This window comes from Marmota flaviventris, chromosome 7 (assembly GCF_047511675.1).
Source record: "Marmota flaviventris isolate mMarFla1 chromosome 7, mMarFla1.hap1, whole genome shotgun sequence".
NCBI classification, from domain to species: Eukaryota; Metazoa; Chordata; class Mammalia; order Rodentia; family Sciuridae; genus Marmota; species Marmota flaviventris.
The window spans coordinates 60,529,041-60,552,134 of NC_092504.1; the positions used below are offsets into that span (position 1 = coordinate 60,529,041).

A 23,094-nucleotide genomic window follows, 5' to 3' on the forward strand; every position below is an offset into this window, starting at 1 on the left:
TCTTTTATTTCTATATTAATCTTATTTTTAAAAAACAAAACTGTACTTTTGATTGGATTCAATAAAAGACTTTAATATTAGTAGATATTATTTCTGTAGAATTGCCAGCTATTAAATTGTCCATCACTATTGTTAGTGATTTAACATAAATTTAATACCTGAATCAGTTTTAAAAGATATTCTCATCTCTTTGTAGGAAGACTTTGACAATCTCTTCATCCTCCCTTAGTACATATGAATATTGTTGTCTTTATAAACACTTGACAGTTTACAAAACGTTTCAGTCGCTAACTTGAATCTCATGTTAATCTAGGAAGGTTGACAGGGTAGTGAATATATCAAAAAAGGAAAAAAAAAAAGAAGTTATATAGTACTGTGGCAGTTGAATAGTGACTAATTTAGCAGTAGATATTGGTAGCCAAGCCAAGACTGGTTTATACTTTGTTGATTTTTTTTTTTTTTCCCTAGTACTGGGGATTGAACTCAGGGGTGCTCAACCACTGAGTCACATCTCCAGCCCTCTTTTTGAGACAGAATCCTGCTAAGTTGCTGAGGCTGGCTTTGAACTAGCAATACTTCCAGGGCCTCCACCTCCAGAATTGCTAGGATTTGCACACTAGTGCATACCACTGTGCTCTGCCTTTGTCAGTGTTTCAAAACAGATTTAAGGTCACTTTCAAATCTGAACTAGGTGTTAAGGATTCAGAATGAGGAATAGAAGGAATAAGGAATAAAAATAAAAAGGGCTAGAAATGAGACTCAGTGGTTAAGTACCCTTGGGTTCAATCCCCAGTACTGGAAGAGGAAAAATTATAGAGAGGGTAACTAGATCAGTGGCTGCCAGGGGTGGGATAGGAGGAGGCTGAACAGGGCAAACATTGGAGATTTTTTTCTGGACAGTGAAAATACTCTGTATGACATGGCATTGATGGATACGTGATATGACACATTTGGCAAAATCCACAGAATTTTGCAACACAAAGATTTAAACCTCAATTATATAAATTGTAAACTCATTTAAGAGGCCTGGGATCCCAGGATGGAATGCAAAAGCCAACAGGAACCCAACTGTACAAGTTTAAAAAGCAGTGTATGTGTGTGTGTGTATGTGTGTGTGTGTTGGTGGGTATTGAACCCAGAGTCTTGTACAAGCTAAGTAGCCCTCATTCAAAATTACAAGAACCACCAACCAGTTGAGGAATAGATACAGAACTTCTGGTAAACTGACTTATAGAATACAACTTAGTAGTCAGGCTAATGTGATTCTTCCTCCTACTCACCCAAAATTTAGAACTTAACATCTTAATGTGTTTAGGCTGCTATGATAATGCAGTACTGTAGACTGGATAGTTTATAACAGAAATTTATTTCTCAGTTTTGGAGGCTAGGAAGTCCAAGATCAAGGTGCTAGCAGATTTGCTTCCTGTAAGGGCCCTTTTTGTTTCTTGCAGAAGAGCTGTCTTCTTGCTGGGTCTCACATAGCAGAATGCTCGAACAGGAGAGGTAGGACTCTAATCCCATTGATTGAAGACTCTACCCTCCTGACCTGATCACCTCCCAGAGACCCCACATTCAAGGACTATCATACTGGGTATTAGAATTTAATTATGAACTTTACGGAAACAGATTTAGTCCACAGCACTTGGTTATCATTTAATAGGAACACACCTGTAGTACTACATATGCCTTATGCATATGTTCCCAGTGGGGCCTAGGATGACTGGCTTGTCTTTAAAAGGCAGACCCTGACTTCTGTCTAGGTGTATTTATCTTGTGGAACCAAGAACCTAATAGTACCGGAACATGAAAATGAGCACGGCATACATGGTTAGTGATGTGCTCACTAGATTATGTGGCTCAGTGAATATAACAAATTTTGCATGCCCTAAACTGTCAAAAGTGACTATAGCAGCTAACTTGGAAAGAACAATCAGTTTGAAGTTCCTAGTCCTCTTATGCAACTCCAAGTCTGCAGTACTAACAGAGAAATTCCTTCAGTGAGGTCTCATTCTGGATATACATGCATCCTATCTCTCACCTTCCCCATGAATACAATTGGAAGGCTTATGAGATAATTTCTTGCAACACCTCTTAATATAAGCCAAAGCATCACATAGTAATGTAAAGTTATAGCATTTTAAGAGGTGACAACAATATGCAGCCCAGGTATTTATAGACTGCAGTCAGAAATATAAAAAAAAAAAAAGGGTTGTTAAAGAAACATTATGTTGTCTAACTCAGTTTTCACATAATAATGCTATCACAGGGAATTCTTATTCTAGATGATACCTTAAGACTAAAACTCCTGGATTGATTATAATTATGAATTTAGGATTTGAGTGGACATTAATGGTCTTTCCCCAAAAGCCAAATAAAGAAAGCACAGACAGAATTATCTAAAATTACAAATAAAGAATTTATTTAAAAGTTTTCATCTTTTTTAGAAATAAAAAGATTTAAAAAACAAAAAATTTGCAAAAATGGTAATTGTGTTATATCCTAATTGCTTAGATGTGTTCTGTAAATTCCAAACAAGTAAAGTAATACAAAAATATATTTTCAAATCTTTATAGAACAAAAAAGAAAACCACATTAACCATTAAATACTTTTGGATTTTTCTCTACTCCTCCCACAGATGAATTCACAAATATAAAAACTGATGTACATTTACTCTCTGAAGTACAAATATCCAACAGCTCAGTAATTATGTGCAAAGTAGACATATTTTTACTTGCTATGGAAAGCTGAATGAAGAATAATCATTAAACACTGACTATAGTTAAGAAAATGCTGTTGTGGAAATGTAAAATAATACATATACTTTTGGTTATTATGTACTTCTCTTTTTAAAGTAAATATAGCTTTTAGAGGTAAATCTTTCGAAGGTTATCTTTAAAGAGTTGTGAGGTGGCTATTTTATTTCAGATTTGTCGGTAAAACCCAAGCCAGGAGAGGATCATTTTCTTTCTTCTCCACGTGGTCAGTTTCATTCTCTTAAGGAAGGCCTGATGAAGTAAGTTGAGAGGATGTATTTCACCAACCACAAACACAAATTTGTGAACTGTCAACTAAAGACACCACCTCTGACATGGATGGCTTCATTCAATCCATGTTCTACCAACTTAATGTCTTCTAGATCATCTTTTATGATGCTAATCAAGTGACTAAGGCCTTCCTGTTGTTGTTTCAAATGCTAGAATAAAATAGAACATATTAATGTATTATTCTGCTAAATTGCAAGCTACTCATAAGAAATTTTAGTATTGTACTAGCAATAATACAGTACGTAGTAACTGCTCTAAATAAAACAGGCAAGCATAAACATTTTTACATCTTTTACTAATAAAACTTTTACATAACCCACAGTAAAAGTATACTCTCAAGAAAGATAAAATATGAGCAGCATCTTTAACAGATATATTTTTAAATTAAAAACAAAAGTATGATATTAAAATTAAGTTGAAGGTACTTATATATAGATGAATACAGATGGCCAGAATAAGCAAACATTTTAAAAACAATTTTCATGTTTTGAAGTACAAAGTATATGTAATGATGGTAAGGGTGATGATGAATATAGTTGATAACATTTTAGGAGTCCTTCCCATATACTAACATACTGTTTAATAGCCTCACTGAAATTAACTTGCTTATTAATTCATTTAAAACCATTGAGCACCCTTTGGAGTATTAGGGTCATTTTTACTTTAAAGAAACTGAGACATAGGTAAGTTATTTGTCCAAGGCAATAAAGTAGAGGGAAAGTTGTGGTTCAATTCCAAAACATTTTGGAAAGATGGCTGTTTATATGATTTCCAATATTATTGCATGTACAGACTCTTTAATATGGCTCTGTACTATAATGTGCTAATAGTCACCTCACAACTCTTTAAAGATAACCTTCAAAAGATTTACCCCTTAAAGCTATATTTACTTTAAAAAGAGAAGCACATAATAATCAAAAGTATATGTATTATTTTACATTTCCACAAAGCACTAGATTGCTTTGTTAATGACATAACTATCTAAAATCCTCAAGCTCATGCCAGTACACCTAGTGTTTCACCAAGTTACCATCTTTTATACAAACAACAAATATGTGTATACATACACACACACATATACACATATATATTGTCATTGTTGCTGCTGCTGTTGCTAGGGACTGATTCCAGAAGCACTCTTCAACACTGAGTTACACCCCCGTCCTTTTTTTATTTTTAAATTTATGTTGAGACAGGGTCTTGCTAAATTGCTAAAGCTGGCCTCAACCCTGTGATCCTTTCTGCCTTAGCCTCCCAAGTTGCTGGGATTACAGGCATGAGACACTATACCTGGTTTAATATTTTATTTATGCACAATCAATATTTGAATAGCTTTCATTAAATAAATTTGTACGAAAATAAGCTATAGTAAAAAAATCTTTTTTTCATTCAAAGTGAGCCTTAGACACATGGTTGAAGATTCTAGCTACCCCAACCTCTGCATAGGTCCCGTCCCTTAACTCTATATACCTGTATGTGGCATATAGATTGAGAAGGTATGATCTCCAATAGTTGCTCTTCAATTTAACATGCACACTCATCTCCCTATGACCTTGGTAAAATGCAAGTTGAGTAGATTTAGAATAAAGACTGAGATTTTGCATTTCTAATGATCTTCCAGGTGCTGCTACCACCTACATTTTGAGTAGTAAGGTCTAGGTAACTTTAGGGCTTCTATTACCTCTAAATTCACCCTTTATATGCTCAGAGGAGATGGTGATGGGCATGATTCACTTATTTTTTATTGTGGTAAAATAGAAAATAAAATTTATCATTTGAACTGTTAAGCCCAAATGAGAGTATTAAGTACATTGACACTGTTGGGCAATAATCACCACCATCTATCTCTAGAACTTTTCATCTTCCCAAACTGAAATTCTGTGCCAATTAAATAGTACTCTCCATTTCCCCCTCTTCTCATCCCCTGGCAACCACCATTATTCTCTATTAACTGGACTATTTTAGGTACCTCATGTAAGTGGAGTCATACAAAATTAGTCCTTTTATGGCTGGCTTATGTCACTTAGGATAACATCTTCAAGGTCAATCAATGTTATGGCATGTGTAAGAATTTTCTTCTTCTTAGGAAGAAATAGCACATTGTGTGTGTATATACATGGATGTATATCTGTTCAAATACCTGCTTTCAATTTCCTTGGGTCATCTAGAGTGGAACTGCCAGATCACCTAGTAATTCTGTTTATAACATTTTGAGACCCTACCATACTGTTTTCCATAGGCTCCACTTTCCTTAACAGTTCAAAGGTTCCAACTTCTCCACATCATTGCAAACACATTATTATTATTTTTGGATAATAGCCATCCTAATGAATGTGAATGGTAAGCTGACACTTTTAAAAAGTACATCTTTGTGAAACACTTACCTGCTTTATTTCTCGCAATAGATCTGCATCTATATAATATCTTTCTTCAGATTTGACTGCTCCAAAATGATTTTGCATTCTGATTTGGGACATCAGTTCATTTAGTCGGCCCTAAGAGTAAGAATGGGTCAAAATACAACTGCTAACAACAGCAACCATTTCAAAAAGAGAACCTTTTGAAAGGAGAGTTTCAAAATTATCAATTAAAAATTTCCAATTCTTGCTCTGTACATTATTTGAAGCACTAACACAAGCCAAAAAAATCATGACTAAGTTCAATTTAGAAAGAGTTTTTAAATTAAAGAATGTTAAAAAAATGCAAAGTTATTGTTTGAAAACTACTTAAAACTTGTCTGCAAATCCACCTGAAATAAATTCTAGCTTTATGTTGTAGAAATGCTTACTTTGAACTGAGTAGGTGCATTCAGTTCACACTGAATTGTATCTAGCTGAACCCGCAGCTGCTCTTCATCAGCTTGGATGGCATAACCACTTTTCCTTTGAATTTCCTGTTTGATTAGGACCTATTAAAAAGAAATCATCAATACTAATAGAACTTTTTTTAGTTATGCAAGTAATTTTACTAGTTGTTGACAGAAATTAGCTGAAAACTAACAATAAAGCTGGGCTTAACAGTTCAAGAACTGACTCACATTTCTGTGGTACTAGGTAGAAGTATCACTTAAGTGCTGGTAGAAGGAGTACAACAGTTCTATGGTTTTTATACTTTTTTTCTTTTTGTAAAACACTTTAAAAAATTTATATATGACAGCGGAATGCATTACAATTCTTACAGAGCACAATTTTTTATCTCTCTGTTTGTATACAAAGTATATTCACACCAATCGTGTCTTCATACCTGTACTTTGGATAATAATGATCAACACATTCTACCATTATTAATAACCGCATACCCCCCCTCCCACCCCTCTGCCCTATCTAGAGTTTGTCTATTCCTCCCAGGCTCCCTCTCTCCCTACCTCACTATGAATCGGCCTCCTTATATCAAAACATTCAGCATTTGTTTTTTTGGGATTGGCTAACTTCACTTAGCATTATCTTCTCTAACTCCATCTATTTACCTGCAAATACCATGATTTCATTCTTTTTTATTGCTGAATAATATTCCATTGTATATACATGCCATATTTTTTTAATCTATTCATCTGTTGAAGGGCATCTAGGTTGGTTCCAAGAGTTTAACTATTATGAATTGTGCTGCTATAAACACTGATGTGGTTGTGTCCCTGTAGTATGCTGTTTTTAAGTCCTTTGGATATAGACCGAGGCGAGGGATAGCTGGGTCAAATGGTGGTTCCATTCCCAATTTTCAAGAAATCTCCATACTTCTTTCCATATTGGCTGTACCAATTTGCAGTCCCACCAGCAGTGTATGAGTGTACCTTTTTCGCCACATCCTCACCAACACTTATTATTGTCTGTCTTCATAATAGCTGCCATTCTGACTGGAGTGAAATGAAATCTTAAAGAGTGGTTTTGATATGCATTTCACTAATTGCTAGTGATGATGAACATTTTTTCATATATTTGGTGACTGACTGTATATCATCTTCTGAGAAGTGTCTGTTCAGGTCCTTGGCCCATTTATTGATTGAGTTATTTAAAATTTTTTTTGGTGCTTAGCTTTTTGAGTTCTTTATATACCCTAGAGATTAGTGCTCTATCGGATGTGTGAGGGGTAAAGATTTGCCCCCAAGATGCAGGCTCTCTATGCACCTCACAGTTTTACACCTTTATAGCCTTTCAGAATCAAGTGTTCTTTATATAAAAATGTGAGCTTATAACAATTTTAAGTTTTTAAAAATTTTATTGGACTTCTGCTTCAGATTAAAAAAGCAGTATTTGCCTGTCTAGAAACCATACAAAAATTTTGGCAAATTTTCTCTCATTCTCTCAAGAGAAACAGCACTGACTAAAGTTCATTCCCCTATACTTTCGTTCACACATACAAAACATACATGCACATACATGTATCTAAAATACAACTATACTGTTTGTTTTTCTGTGTCGTGCTTCTTTCTTTAAGCGAACTTAATAGTACCTCGGGAGTCAGTGCTGAGACCACTAAAGGCCGACTTGCTCTGCTCTTACTCCCAATCCCAAGATACATAGTGTCAAAACTGCAAGTTCCTTCAAACTGTCATCCATACTCCTAATCCTTTTTTTCCCCCACAAAGTTAACTCAATTATAATCATACTAAAATCCTTAAGAGGTGTGGCTCTAATTTGTTATTTTTAACAGCTTCATGCCTTTTCATGAGTAATAACCAATAATCAATCATTATTATCTTGATAGGCACATATTTATTTCTAGTTATGATTCTATGACCAATGCTTTACTACATATTTTTGTGTAAAGATCTTTGTAGACCCCCAAGAATGAGATTGCTGGGCTTAAAAGTATGTTTTCAGTTATAATACAAGCTGCTAAGATGGCTTTCTCCAAAAATTCTAACAGTGTAGATTCACAAACCACTTGTCAAGAGTTACCGTTACCCCACATTCCTGCCAGCCACTGGTAATGGTGGTTAAAATTTTCTGATCTGATGAATATAAAATTTTTTTTCTTTAATTTGCAAATCCCTGACTTCTAGTAAGCTAGAAGAGCATCTCTGGTTAAGAAGTAACTTTGTATTTGTTTTTCTGTGACATGCCTTTACAAATATTTTGCCCACATTTCAATTAGGTTTTCTTGTCAAATTATAGAATCTTTTGTATAATACATATATTAACACTAAAGATAAAATAAATGCTTTTTGCAAAATTTCCACAACTACTGACATATGGCTTCTGGTATATTTTGCCATAATGTTTTCTAATTCTTATGTAGTATCTGTTTTACAGTTTTTGACCAAGTGTCTCTCTAATCCCTGAAGTTGTACATGCAGCTTCAGGAGTTTTTTTTTAAGAGTTGTGTCTTTAATCTACTTTTGTATATAGTATGATGCAGTGGTCTACATTTTATTTTCTCACAGTTATTATAGCATTGTTTACTAAACAATCTCACTGAATTGAACTACCACCTCTGTCATTTGTCAAGCATACAGATATACTTGCATCTACTTACAGATTTTTGATTCTCTTCCAGATATCTTTATGTCTAATCCTATTGTCAATTTAACATTGATTTGACCACAAGAGTTTTGTTTTTTTTTTTTTTTAAGAGAGAGAGAGGAGAGAGGAGAGGAGAGAGGGGGAGAGAGAGAGAATTTTTTTTTTAATATTTATTTTTCCGTTTTCGGTGGACACAACATATTTATTTTATTTTTATGTGGTGCTGAGGATCAAACCCAGCACCCTGTGCATGCCAGGCGAGTGCGTTACCGCTTAAGCCACATCCCCAGCCTGACCACAAGAGTTTTAAAGTAGGTTCTTAAACCTTACTTATAAAGGAAGGTCCTCTTCATTTTTTCTTTTATATTGTCCTAGAAGCTAGCTTCAAACACTTATCCTTCTTTATTTAAAAAAACAAACATTTTAATCAATTTTTAAAAATATTTAATTCCTTTTTAAACTTTATGAAGTCTTTTCATCTAAAAATATGGTTTTATCTATTTGTAAAGACCTCAAATTATGTACTTTCCTCATAAATTTATTCCTAAGTATTTTATAGTTTTGTCATCATAACAAATGTTGTATTTTCCTGATGATATAAGAAAAGCTAATTTTTACACTTTATATCTAGCCAGATTACACTAATTCTATGATAAATTGTCCTGAGTTTTCTAAATAATGCCCTCAGCAAACTGATTGTTTGATCTCCTGTCCAGTATTGATATTTATTTTATTGCTTATTATATTTTTGAAAACCTCCATGATAACAGTGATTAATAATGATAAGATTGGGTATCTCAGGGTCTAGGTTCTGAATATCCATTTTTATGTTTTGCCTTTTGAAATATTTGCTATTTTTGGATATAGTCTATTATATATTTTCCTTTAATGTGTTAGAACACTGTTATATTGAAAGACTGTCATTTCTTCATTTAGAATTTCTGGGGTTTTCTGGTCCCAATTCACTGAGGTATAATCCACATACAAAAAAATTCACCCACTTAGGTGCAGAGTTCTATGGGTCTCTAGTTAATTTTGACAAATATATACAGTCATGTAACCACCACCAAAATTTTGATGACCTGAGTCTGATCACTAGCACTGCAGAGCCTCCCACCTGCCACAAAAAAGCATGAGAGAATGAAAAGAAAAAAAGATACCCCAAAAGTACAAGAAGTTTAAAGTAAGTTATAAATCTGATAAAGGAAGTCCCCATCATTATTTCTTTTTTATCCCTCTAGAAGCTAGTTTCAAACACTTATCCTTCTTTATTAAAAAAAATAAAATAAAAAATAAACAAAAAATAAACAAAAAAACTTGCAAAAAATAAATAAATAAAAAAGGTGTTTGGAGTATAGCTAAATGGTAAAATTCATGCTTAGTATGTATAAGGCCCTGGGGTAATCCCCCATACAACCCACAAAAGTATGTATAAACTATTTCCATCATCCCCAAAAGTTCTCATCTCCAGCCTCTAGCAGCACTGTCCCATTTTTGCATAATGTCATATAAATGAAATCATGCATTATATAGCCAGTAAGTCTTTTTTTTTACTAAACATAATTTGCATTTTTTATTAGAAATATCTGTTCATAGATTTTTTTTTAAGCTGCTAAAAATAGAGATGTAAAATGCTTCAGCTGCTTTGAAAAACATTTTGGCAATTTCACAAACAATTAAATGCAGTATTAACCATATGACCCAGAAATTTCACTCCTAGATTTATACCCAAGAAAATGGAAGCATACATCTAATAAAATGTACACAAATATTAATGACATTATTCACAATAGCCAAAAGGTGAAAACAACCAAAGTGTACATCAAATGATGAGTGAATAAAAATGCAGAACATTCATATGATGAAGTATTACTCAGCAATAAAAGAAAATGAAGTACTTTAACATGCTACAACATAAGTTTATTTTCTTTCATTTGATTTTTAGAAATGAAGTTTTTTGTTTTTTTTTAAGCCTATACATTTTCCTCTTGAGGACAGTTTTTGCCGCATCCCACTGATTCTGGTATGTAATATTTGTTTTCATGATAGTTTATAATTTCAGGGTGTTTTTGTTGTTCATTTTAAATTTTCTCTTGTTAATTTGGAAGTTCTGTTGTTTTTTTCAACCATTAGTGGTTACACTCCCTTTTCTGGCATTCAAAAATAAAAAGTATTTTCTACTTTATGAAGACTAGATATCAGTGATTTCATATATGCTTTCCTCATACTAAAATGCTTTATTTCTTCATGGTTTTCCTTTACTCTGTTACTAAGATGTGAACTTTAGAATTTTACTCTCCTTACCCAACCCTGTAAGACTTCTCCTCCAATGTCTAGGTTTTACTAAGTTTGGTACTTACAGTTTGGATCATTATTTCTTCTGAGTCTCTTTTTTCCTATATTCAGCACGTAATTCACATGTATCATCTTGTAAATGTTGGGGGAAAAATTCCAAATTACTACCTGTAAGGTTCTATGGGAAAGATCCATGAGTTTCCTCTTGTATTGTGCAATTTTGGCCATAGTTGTAGTTTGATTCTTTTGTAGCTCACTAATATCTTCAGATATAATCTGTGGGGAAAAAATGCCTTTTATATAAGTCAGGTATGGGTATTACAATTATTTATCAGCTATGCCTATATGCAAAGCCTAAATCTGAAATAAACTTGAAATTTATCTCTCAAAATATAAAATTCTTTCCCTTTAATTCTGCATTTGCAGTTTTTCCTTCTTATGTATCTAAAAATCATAAGTTACTATTAAAAGAATTCTTCAGAGCACTAGGATATTTGGGCATTGCATAGTAAAAAGGGGCAGAGGGTAGGGGTAGGCTTAATCACCTCAATCTATTGCCATAAAATATAGTATAGCCCAATATAACTGTTTACAGAATATTTGGAGTAATCAGATTGGAGAGGAAAAGAAATATGAATTCTACAACTGAATACATTTTTATGACACTGGATCTTTAATTTATTCTTTGCCTGGCTTAAAATCCTACTTTCTGCCTTACAAAATCTTAACAAACTAGGTTAAAAATCTCTCCATGTCACTAAAGCATTCCAACTGGATTTAATCCCATAACTGTCCCATCATAATTAATCATTCTATGTCACTGGCTAACATAGACATAGGAAAGAGGATAAGAAGATTGTATAACACATTTTAACAAGTCCATCTGTGCATATCACCTTTGAAGGAAATAAATGCCAGGCCATTATAAAGAGACAAAACTAGGTGACCATGTTACCATCTGCAGTATTTATTTACCATCCAGGAATTAACCAAAAAGGAGCATGCAAGATTTTTAAAAAGAATATATTAAAATAATTATGAAGGCCATAAAAGACATCAGTGATTAAAGAGACAAATTATATTCATGTATGGAGTGATTTAGCATTAGGATTCAATTCTTTACTAATTAGTCTTTACATTTAATGCAATTTCAAAATTCTGGCATTTTGAAAAACTGATTCCAGTATCTTTATGAAAAAATAAAGGTCCATAGAGAGCCAAGAAAACCCTGAGAAGAACAAAAACTGGAAATTCAATCTACTAGCTTTTAGTATGTGTTGCAAAGCCACAAAAGTAAAAAAATCTTGTGAGAACAGACCAACTGGACCCTGAAACATAATAGATCTAGAATTAGATCATATATATATATATATACACACACACACACACACACACATATAATAATTCAAATTCTTAGTTAAATGGGGTAAATCAAATTTTTTATGGATATTTGAAAAATAGACCCACCATTCAGAAAAAAAGTTCAAGTCACATAACATGTAAAGAGGTGAACTCCACTGAGGGCAAAAGAGGCAAATGTGAAAGATTTAACTCTAAATGTTAGAAAAAAATGTAGGTGACTCTTAGATCCTAGGGTAAAGAATGGTTTAAAAAAATTTCTAAAGACAAAAAAGGAAAATCAAAAACACCCCAATTTAATTACAATAAAATTAAGGATTTCTATTCCACAAAGGACATCAAAGCAGAGATAATAGATGAAAAACTAGAAATTACTCGTAATATTAAGATGTATGGGCTGGGCGTGGTGGCACACACCTGTAATCCCAGCAGCTGGGGAGGTTGAGGCAGGAGGATCACGAGTTAAAAGCCAGCCTCAGCAATGGCGCTAAGCAACTCAGTGAGACCCTGTCTCTAAATAAAATAAAAAATAGGGCTGGGGATGTGGCTCAGTGGTCTACTGCCCCTGAGTTCAATCCCTGAAAAACCTCCAACACTTGGAAATGAAAAATATTTTAAAATAATTCACTAATCAAAAACAATAAAAATTCTCAAAGGAAATTAGAAAATATTCTGAGTACCAAAAAAGAAAATCAATATTTTTGAAATATATCAAATCATATTTATATGATATTAAGAAGCCTATTATAAAGAAGGTAGTTGTATAAAGCTATAATTGTTAATGTGCAGTATACTGGTTCCCCATAAGAGAAAAATGGCACCCTTGATAAAATAATTAAATGTCTCTAGTCCCTCTACCTACTACCAGAACCAGAGAATAAAAAGCTAGTTGCTTACATCTAATCTGGTCTGATGCTGCTTAGTCATCTGATCCTGAACCTTCAATCTTCGTAGCAGCTCTTTGAAACCCACCATTGGTACAGGAATTAACCTGAAGAAATGCAAGTAGTCAATTATCTGATCTTAAGTCTGTTACTACAAAATATATAAGATTTTCATAGTAATGTATAATTTTACATCAAATTTCTAGATGGATCAATATGAAATCAAGTGTTCCTCCCTATTTTACAAATGAGGAAATATAGTTGTCAAAAATTATAATGAAACTCAATGTTAATTGGGGAAACGGCACTCAGATTTCTTCATCTCTAGTAGTTTTCACCACACTATGGGTCTCCCCAAACATTTTTTTTTAAAGCAATGAAAACTCCTCAAATGTTAGAAATACAATTAAGAGCTTAGCTTACATCTGTTTGCTTCCATAGTAGTAAATATTAGCTTGAAGACACACTTACTTTTCAGAATCAGGGTTATCCACCTTGGCTTGTTCCCAAATAATAGGATCAACACCTACCACAAAGAAAAAATATTTTTTAAACACTTTTCTGTGTTTAAAATATGTGTAAGTGTTTAAAATATGTGTATGGGAAAGATTTTCCCCAAAGACAGACTCAGAAGCTATAATGAAAAATGACTGTCAAATATGATCATTCTAAAAGTAGAAAGTTTTATTATAGGACAAAGCTAAAACAAAAAATACAGGTTGAAAGGAAATACCTAAAACCTACAGAATAATAGATTAACCTTCAGAATACAGTTAAGAGCTCCTATTATGACAGAGACAGACCCTAATAGAAAATGGACCAAGGACATAAATAGGTAATTCACAAAAAATACAAATATTTAGCTAATTCAACTTTGCTAGTAATCAGGAAAATGCAGATTAAAATAAATATTAATTTTTAAATTAATTTATTGCCATCTGTAGCAAAACAGCAGCAGCAAAAATATTGCTGTTAAGAATTCCAATGGAGCCAGGTGTGGTGGCACATGCCTACAATCCCAGGGGCTCGAAGTCTGAGAAAGAAGGATCGCAGGTTGAAAGCCAGCCTCAGCAACTCAGTGCGAAGCAACTCAGTGAGACCCTGTCTCTAAATAAAATACAAAATCAGGCTGGGGATGTAGCTGAGTGGTCGAATGTCCCTGAATTCAATCCCCAGTAGCCCCCCCAAAAACAAGAAATTTAAATGGTGGGGGTTTTTTAGAGGGCAATTTGGCAATATCAAACGTATATATCTAACATATATAATACTGACTCCAATTTCATTTCCAGAGATCCATTCTAAAAAAGTACATACCCATGTACTCTAGACATATCTACAAGGAAACAGTTTATAAAACTGAAAACTCAGAAACAACATGGGAATTAAACAGCAACACATATGTGTAAAATACTATGTAGGTGTTTAAATAGAATAAAATTTACCTTCATGTACTGACATGAAAAGTACTAAGGAACACTGTAGGTGAAAAGGCAAGCTACAGCAAATGTACAGTGGAAAATCCTTTTTTAAAGAAACTACAAGTACGTATGCTTACATTTAAAATCACAGATAAAGAATTAATAGTTACTTCTAGGGAAGGGAAATAAAGGAGAACTAGTCAACACAGTTAGGCCATCTAGAATATCTTACGGTGGAAAAAAATTCAGGTTTTATTTGAATATTCAGCTTAAGAGATAAGCTATAGGAAATTAAAATAATGTAAGAGGGTAGATGAATTATGTATTCTTTTTCTTTAGTTGATAATTTCTCAATATTTCTAACAAATATATTAGCTATATAATAAAAAGTTACATGAATGAATGAATACAAATATTCAAAACGATCTCACAAATAAGTAGACATGTGATAAGCTCATACTGATTAACATTAATAACCAACCAACATCTCCTAAAAGGGGAACACTTATTTCTAAATCTTTCATTTTTTCAATTGTATGACTCTAGAAACATACCAGCAGGAGGATTCTGTAAAAGCTGTTTAATCTGTGCAGGAGATAGTTCTGTTCTAGTCATAGAAAGTGTTACACCAAGTTGCTGCAATTGTGTTTTTATATTAGCTTGTTCAAAATGTGCATATAATGTTGTAGCTGGAACTCTTCTTGATGTACCATTTGGAGAACGTTCAACAACATAAATGACAACTTCTGTCCTGTAGGGAAAAAACCCAACTTATAAAATATTGAGTACATATAACCCACAGCCACAAATATCAATACAACGTATGATTTTAGAAGAGTGCTAGATGAATTCAGAATTTTTCTTCCCCTCAAATCTTGGAGAATAAACCCTCAAATTCAGTTGTCAACCAATTTAAATGATAAAAGTTAAAATGCAGGTCAACAAGATCAAATTTGTGAAAAGGTCTGGTCAGCTGCGAAGTCCTACATAAATGTTATTTTGATATTTTTTCCAGAACTAAGAAATACTTTGAAGATTCTGCTGAAACTTATGGGTTACTTTTCTGCATTACTGATAGCAAGAAGTAAAATTCAACCTTAAAATCCTAAAGTAAAATGCCTTGCCACTAAGACTAAAAATCATATGAGGTCAAGGGAAGTAAAGTAATCACAATTAGTCATGAATGAACATGAATGGTAATAAGTTAATTAAACCTTCTAGTAATATCATGTGGCATTCAGTTTGTATAACTGTGATAAAATATTTCCTCCTGGTCTTGAATGAAAGTCTATGAAATTATTAGCATCTAATAAGAAATCCAAAATTAAATAAAAAAAAAAGCTTTTAAACAAACATTTCTACAAATACTAAATAACCACCAGCTGGGAAATAACATTCTGTTCTAAGATATAATCTGTGTTTCAACAACAACAAAAAAAACTCTGCTGACTACTCTCTGGACCAGGGCACACAAAAATAAATAGTATATTTTATGTATACTTACTGATCATCTGGCAATGTTTTAATACCCTCTACATTTACAGTTAAGGTCTGGTTTCCTCCCAAAACTTTGTGCAATGATTCTACCAACTGCTGTTGTTGGCTTCGAATATCTGTTTCCTTTTTGTTGAAAACTAAAACCACTAGCCCATCTTCATCTTTATTATTGGGCATACAACTATAACCTACTGCCTGCAAAATGACAAAATAAATAATATAAAAATATGTACATATCTTAAGTCAAGTGTTTAATATTAATAGCTTAATAGCTGCTAAAATGAGGCAAAACAGCTTAATGTTTGGTTATGAAGAATACATTATTTTGTACCCAAAGAAGTCACACAATTATAACTATATTACCCAAGAATAATATAAACAGGGTGAAATTAAAATCTGCTCCTTAAAATAGTAACTGAAGAGCTTTTACTCAGAAAAAAGTTTGATATTCATTATTGTTGAATATTTAGAACCAAACAACTTTGCATGTCATTATAAACATTAATGCAAAAATCACAGGCCAACTGAATTTATTTCACAATATACCTAATTCATAGAATCTTAAAGTTCTAGATAAGGAAGTGATTTACAAATAAATACTTTTAATGTACAATAATGAAACTGTCAGGTTAAAATCACTAAAAAAAATGTCTATCATTTTATGGTTTCATATAACAAAACTTTTATTAAACATGTTAGTTTTGGGTGGTTTTTTTTTTTTTTTGTAGTTGTAAATGGACAGAATGCCTTTATTTTATTTATTTATTTATTTTGTATTCAATGCTAAGGATTGAACCCAGTGCCTCACATGTGCTAGGCAAGCACTCTACCACTGAACCATAAGCCCCAGACTCAGGCTAAAATATTGCTCTTTATCTTGTTATTGCTCTTTATCTTGTTATCAAGCCATTTATCTTGTTACCACTTACAACTTTTTAAAAGTATTTAAATTCATTCAAGTGTATATTACGCATTTTACCATTAGCATAGTATACTTCAAATTTTGAAAAAAGAAAAAGTTTAAATCATTATATTCAACTTATATCTACTACTGCATTTCTTATCACTAAATAAAAGGATTAAAATTTCAACTAATTTACTCAAAAAATATATAGGTTGAGTAACTGAAATCCAAAGTGCTTCAAATTCTGAAATTGTTTTGATATGATGGCTCAGTGGAAACTTTCACACCTGCTCTCATGTAATGGGTTGCAGTCAAAACAGCAATGGGCTTCAGGTTGTGTATAAAACTACATAATACATATATGAATTTCACTTTTAGATTGGGTCCTATCCCCAAGGTGAGTCTCATTATGCATATGCAAATATTCTTATTCAGATGTGCAATCTGAAATGCCTTTGATCCCAAATGTGTATTTTTTTGTTAGAGTGATGAGACTAAGATATGTACTCTAACAAAGACAGGCTGACCATTTTTGTTTCACTCTGTTCAAGCATCTGATCCTCAGCCTTGTAGCTCCAAACACAAGACTATTGGTTAACTTTAAGGGACTGACACAGGTCAACATAACTCAGAAAAGGCTTAAGTACAAGGCTTGTGTGTGTATACAGCTAAGTGGTAGGACATTTGCCTAGCATGCAAAAGGCCCTAGGTACCATCCCTAGCAACACACATACACACACACACAGGTTGAAATATAAAACTGACTAAAATACATTAACTTTTTATGGAAAATACACTGCTAAGTAGACCTACATACTCTCTTTCACTGATGAATACATATATGAAGTCAAATTCAAATGAGATGGTTGCATTGCTAGCAATCAGAGAAATGCAAATTAAAACTACTCTAAGATACCATCTCACTCCAGTAAGAATGGCAGCCATTATGAAGTCAAACAACAATATGTGCTGTCGAGGATGCGTGGAAAAAGGTACACTCATACATTGCTGGTGGGACTGCAAATTGGTGCAGCCAATTTGGAAAGCAGTGTGGAGATTCCTTGGAAAACTGGGAATGGAACCACCATTTGACCCAGCTATTCTTCTTCTCGGACTATACTCAAAAGACCTAAAAATGGCATACTATAGGGACACAGCCACATCAATGTTTATAGCAACACAATTCCCAATAGCTGGACTGTGAAGCCAACCTACATGCCCTTCAATGGATGAATGGATTAAAAAATGTGGCATTTATACACAATGGACTAAAAAATAACAAGATCATGGCATTTGCAGGGAAATGGTGGCAGATTATGCTAAGTGAAGTTAACCAATCCCCAAAAGACAAATGCCGAATGTCTTCTCTGATATACGGGAGGTGACTCAAAATGGGGTAGGGAGGAAGAGCATGAGAAGAAAATTACCTTTAGATAGGGAAGAGAGGTGGGAGGGAAAGGGAGGAAAATGGGAATTGCATGGAAGAGGGAAGGAAACCCCCTTCGTTATACAGAATACAGGTATGAAGATGTGAGGGGGGAAAAAAAAGAAGTGGGTCACATTAGATTGGGTAGAGAGAAATGATGAGAGGAGAGGCGAGGGAAAGGGGGGAAAGGAAGGACAGCAGAATAAAATAGATATTATTATTGCTTTGGTTATATACATGACTGCATGACCAATGTAATTCTGCAACCTGTACACTCAGAAAAATGAGAAATTATATTCCATCTGATTCAAATGCATGATATGTAAAGATCATTGTATTGTCATGTGTAACTAATTAAAAAAAAATTAAAAAAATGAGATGGTTGCTTGGTAGACAAGAAATCAGAACAAAGAAAATGGCAATAGGGTTACATGTGCCAAGGACAACTGTCCACTGGCCAGGTTGCAGTTTACTTTCCAATGTTATATGAATACAACTAATGTCTAATTTTGAGTCTCCCCTTTACAGGTGTGCAAGGTAGACCATTTTCCCTTAAGTTATAAGTCACATTCTAGTGATACATTATCTTTAGCCATATTCTGATCCCTCTGAGCCATAAAAGAAAACATTCTGATTTTATAATTTCTATATTTTTAAAAGTATAATCATACCATGTTCAAGGAGTACTAAAGAAACAAGCAACTGTTTTCTTGATATAATTTTAATCCAAAAATCATGTTCTTTCGAATGTATTCTTTTTAAAATAAAGAGCAGAAACAGAATTAATACCTTAAATCGGCAAAAGGGATTTTCTTGCGTGAATTCCACTGGTGGAATATTATTATTGAAATATCCTTTTCCTGTTCCCCAAAATGCCTGCAGTTGATTCCATTTTGCCAAAATAGCATCTCTTTCATCTCCCAATAGTGTTGGAGCAGAAAGAGCACTTGCAGTATTTATCAGCTGGTTGGACTGGGTAGGAGCTTGGGCAGGCTGACTGAAGAGACCACCTAATGCTAAAAACAAACAAACAACAACAAAACCCAATGCAAATCCTTAGATGGGATAGGCAGAATAATGCCCCTCCCCCAAGATGTCCTTATCCTAATCTACAGACCCTATATATGTGTTATCTTACATGGCAAAAGGGACTTTACAGATATAATTAGGTTAGGTATACTGCAATATGGAGATTACCCTGGGATTATCAGGATGGGTTCAGTATAATCATAATTGTCCTTTAAGATAGAAAAAGGAGCTCAGAGTCAAAGTAAGATTAGAAGACGCTATGCTGCTGACTTTGAATATGGAGGAAGGAACCACAAACCATGAAGTGTAGGGAGATTCTAGGAGCTGGAAAAGGTAAGGGACTGAATTCTCCCCGAGAGCCTCCAGAATTTATCACAGATCTGCCATCACTTTAACACAGTGAAACCCATTCCTGGATTTCTTATCTTTAGAACTGTAAAGTAATAACTTTCTGTTGTCATAAGCCACGCTGATAATTTGTTATGGCAGTATAGGAAAATAAGACAAAGGGACACAAAACAAGTCTTAAATACTAAACTTGCTTTTTCTAATGATAATAGCTTAATACAATTAATTCCATTACTAAAACTGGACCCCCCCCCCCAAAAAAAAAACCATATGAATATGAAAAAGTAAAGTTTTTGCAGTTACAGGATTTAAAAAAAAACAATATTGCTATTGTATTTCAATAATATAAATTTCTATAATATAAATAATATAAAATGATTCTAAAAATCATTATATCACTGATTATAAAGTAATATGTAGTGAAAAGACTAACATAATCAGCATCAGGATGCCAGGCTAAAGCTTTAGATAACTGTGTAACTTGGAGCAAGTCTCTGGGCTACAATTTCTCCAATGCAACAATGGCAAAGTTGATAGAGCAGAAAAATATTCCCAAAGTATGAGTTAAGAAAGCTGTCAAGCTTGGGCTGGGACGCATTCATTCACGAAGCCCTAGGTTCAATCCCTAGTTCCAAAAAAGAAAAGACTAAAAAAAAGAGACCCCCCCCCCCCCGCCCCCTGGCCAAAAAAACAAAGAAAGCTGTCAAGCAAGAGCTGAGTTACTACTACATGGCATTAATTCACATAACAGAAAAGTTACCTTTTGATGATCTGATTATATCAAAAGTCTCAGGTTGGCTTAAGGCAAAGTTTATCTAGCTTATTAATAATATCGTATTTCCTTTGTACTTAATTTTGGTCATCTTTTTTTTTCCTCTTAATTTTTGAGATGAGGTCTCAGTATTACAGCCCAAGTTGGGCTTTGGTAGGCTCAAGTAACACTCCTGCCTCAGCCTCCTAAGCAGCTGGTATCACTGTGCTTGGCTGGTTCTATTTTCTTTATAGCAAATTACACAGGTTTGCTTTCCATTTATACCAGCAATATAGATCTTCCTTAAAATTTTAACTACATGATGTTAAAGAGGAAATAGATTTAAGGAAACTTCTTAAAAGGATATGTAGATAAGAAAAAAAACAAAAAACATGAAGACATTACCAAAATGACCTGAGTTTTAGAACACTATATCTGACATTTAAGTTCTCTCTCAGCTCTAAAGAGTGAAAGTATCACCAAGGTTTGTAGGTCTTCTACAGAGATAGAGAGGTGCTCCTGTTATCTACCATCCAGAAGAGTATTATTAGTACCCAAACGGGTACATAAAAATTGGAAAGAAATGGACTGGAAATCAAAACATGAATCCTGGCTTATTATAAGCTTACTTTTTAGCATTGAGTAAGAAATTCCAAGGTTTTTCTTCCTCAACTTAAAAAAAATTTTTTTTAACATGTTAATGAACATTTATTTTATTAATTTATGCTGAGAATCAAGCCCAATGCCTCACACATGCTAGGCAAGCGCTCTACCACTAAGCCCCAACCCCAACCCCTTCTTCAACTTTTCAATGAGAGAAAATGTATACTGATTTATATTCTGCCTCTCCTTTTACATTTCACACTGGACTACAGTCACACTAGTCTACTCAAAATTCACAAGGTAGAAGAAATTAATGAACTCAAATTACAAAATCCAATAGATTCTCTTCAAGCCTTAGCGTATCAGATTTCTTATATCTTCCTACCTTGTCAGAGTCCTTTTGCCATTATTTCTTTAGCTACCCAAAGAAAATCTTTTTCATTGAACATACCACACCTTTAGAATTTTTTTATTTGTTCTTTTTAGTTATATGTAAGAGTAGAATGTATTTTGTCATATCATACCTACATAGAGTGCACAGCCATTTTGGGAGGCTGAACATGTTATGGTCATTTAGAGTTCTTAACAATATTGTCTCTCCTGGTATATGTGTAAGTACACATGTGTATGTATGTATGTATGTGTATATATATATATATTTTTTTTAATTACTGGGGATTGAACTCAGGGGCACTCCACCACTGAGCCACATCCCCAGCCCTATTCTGTATTTTATTTAGAGACATCTCACCAAGTTGATTAGTGCCTTCCTTTCATTAATGCTGGATTAGACTTGCAATCCTCCTAACTCAGCATCCTGAGCTGCTGGGATTATGGACTACTACACCTAGCCCCAGTACCTTTTTACTTTATTTGCTAAGTTGCCCAGGCTACCCTTGAACTTGAGATCTTCCCGTCTTAGCTTCCCAAGCAGCTATGATTACAGGTGTGTGCCACCAGGCCTGGCTACATACAGTGCATATGTGTGTGTGTGTTTACCATACCTTCATGCAACAAATGTGTCAGATAGAGCTATATACTAAGGATACAATGGTAAATAAGACAGATGATATCTTCTAAACAAATTGAGCATATCATAACAACTGTGATAAGTTTCTCAGAGAAGAACAAAGGCTATGAGTACTAAGTAAGGGAGTAAATAAAGCCTGAGAAAGGGAGTCAAGAGAAATCTGTCTAATTGGAACTTATCGGCTAGGCCATGAGGTGATAGTATAGACAAACAGAATGTGCAAAATCTCTGGGGAAGAAGAAACTGGCAAAAAGTTTAAAGAGTACTGAAGGATGTGGCAGGGATAAAAATAGAATGAGAGTATCAACGAAGTGCTCCCAATTTCCTAGAAACGTGACAAGGTAAGTGAGCATCAAGAATAATAATGAGCCGGGTACCGTAGCACTCTCCTGTAATCCCAGCAGCTTGGGAGGCTAAGGTAGGAAAATTACAAATTCAAAGACAGCCTCAGCAACTTAGCAAGGCCCTAAGCAACTCAGCGAGACTCTGTCTCTAAATAAGATACAAAAATGAGCTGGGGATATGGCTCAGTGGGTTCAACCCCAGGCACCAAAAATAATAATAATAATAATGAATGCAACTAACTGAAATATATTTATTAAAGTCCACACTTGCAAATGATAATTTTAAAAAGATCAAAAATTTAAAAAATTCCAACTCATTGGACACTACTGGAAATGAGGCCACCAACTCCTTACAAAAATTTGTCTGTTAGAATTTTTCCTGTCTTTCCCATATAAACTTTGTATCAGGGTGATCAAGTAGGCTTGGGGAAATGAAGAAAAAATTCATTTTATAGAGAATTTCAGTGAGGAAGAAGGAAATTAGAAAATTAACATTTTGTAATTTCTCATAAAATAACTAAGGCAATGATCATCAATGAATGAAGCCATCAGATTAAAGGCTGATGAGGAACTTTATAAAGAGATCAGCTACTACCACATGAACCCACTAATCAATTTTAGCATTAGTGAAAGCTAGATAGCCTCCCAGTGTGATGTAATATGAAGCACATAACACCAATACCAGGATTCTTGCCCACGAGT

General features: G+C 33.8%; 1 protein-coding gene across 1 annotated transcript in view; it reads right to left on the minus strand.

Moving 5' to 3' along the window:
- Window positions 1-2,392: 2,392 nt before the first annotated feature.
- Nup54 (nucleoporin 54) overlaps window positions 2,393-23,094 on the minus strand; it is a 28,109-nt gene continuing 7,407 nt past the window's right edge. The window contains exons 4-12 of the mRNA XM_027939848.3: window positions 19,077-19,303; window positions 15,965-16,152; window positions 15,015-15,211; window positions 13,514-13,568; window positions 13,056-13,149; window positions 10,968-11,075; window positions 5,834-5,953; window positions 5,430-5,540; window positions 2,393-3,194 (exon numbers count right to left, since the gene is read on the minus strand). Coding sequence (XP_027795649.1) covers window positions 3,066-3,194; window positions 5,430-5,540; window positions 5,834-5,953; window positions 10,968-11,075; window positions 13,056-13,149; window positions 13,514-13,568; window positions 15,015-15,211; window positions 15,965-16,152; window positions 19,077-19,303 — 1,229 coding nt within the window. The 3' untranslated portion in view covers window positions 2,393-3,065. The remainder of the gene's footprint in view (window positions 3,195-5,429; window positions 5,541-5,833; window positions 5,954-10,967; window positions 11,076-13,055; window positions 13,150-13,513; window positions 13,569-15,014; window positions 15,212-15,964; window positions 16,153-19,076; window positions 19,304-23,094) is intronic.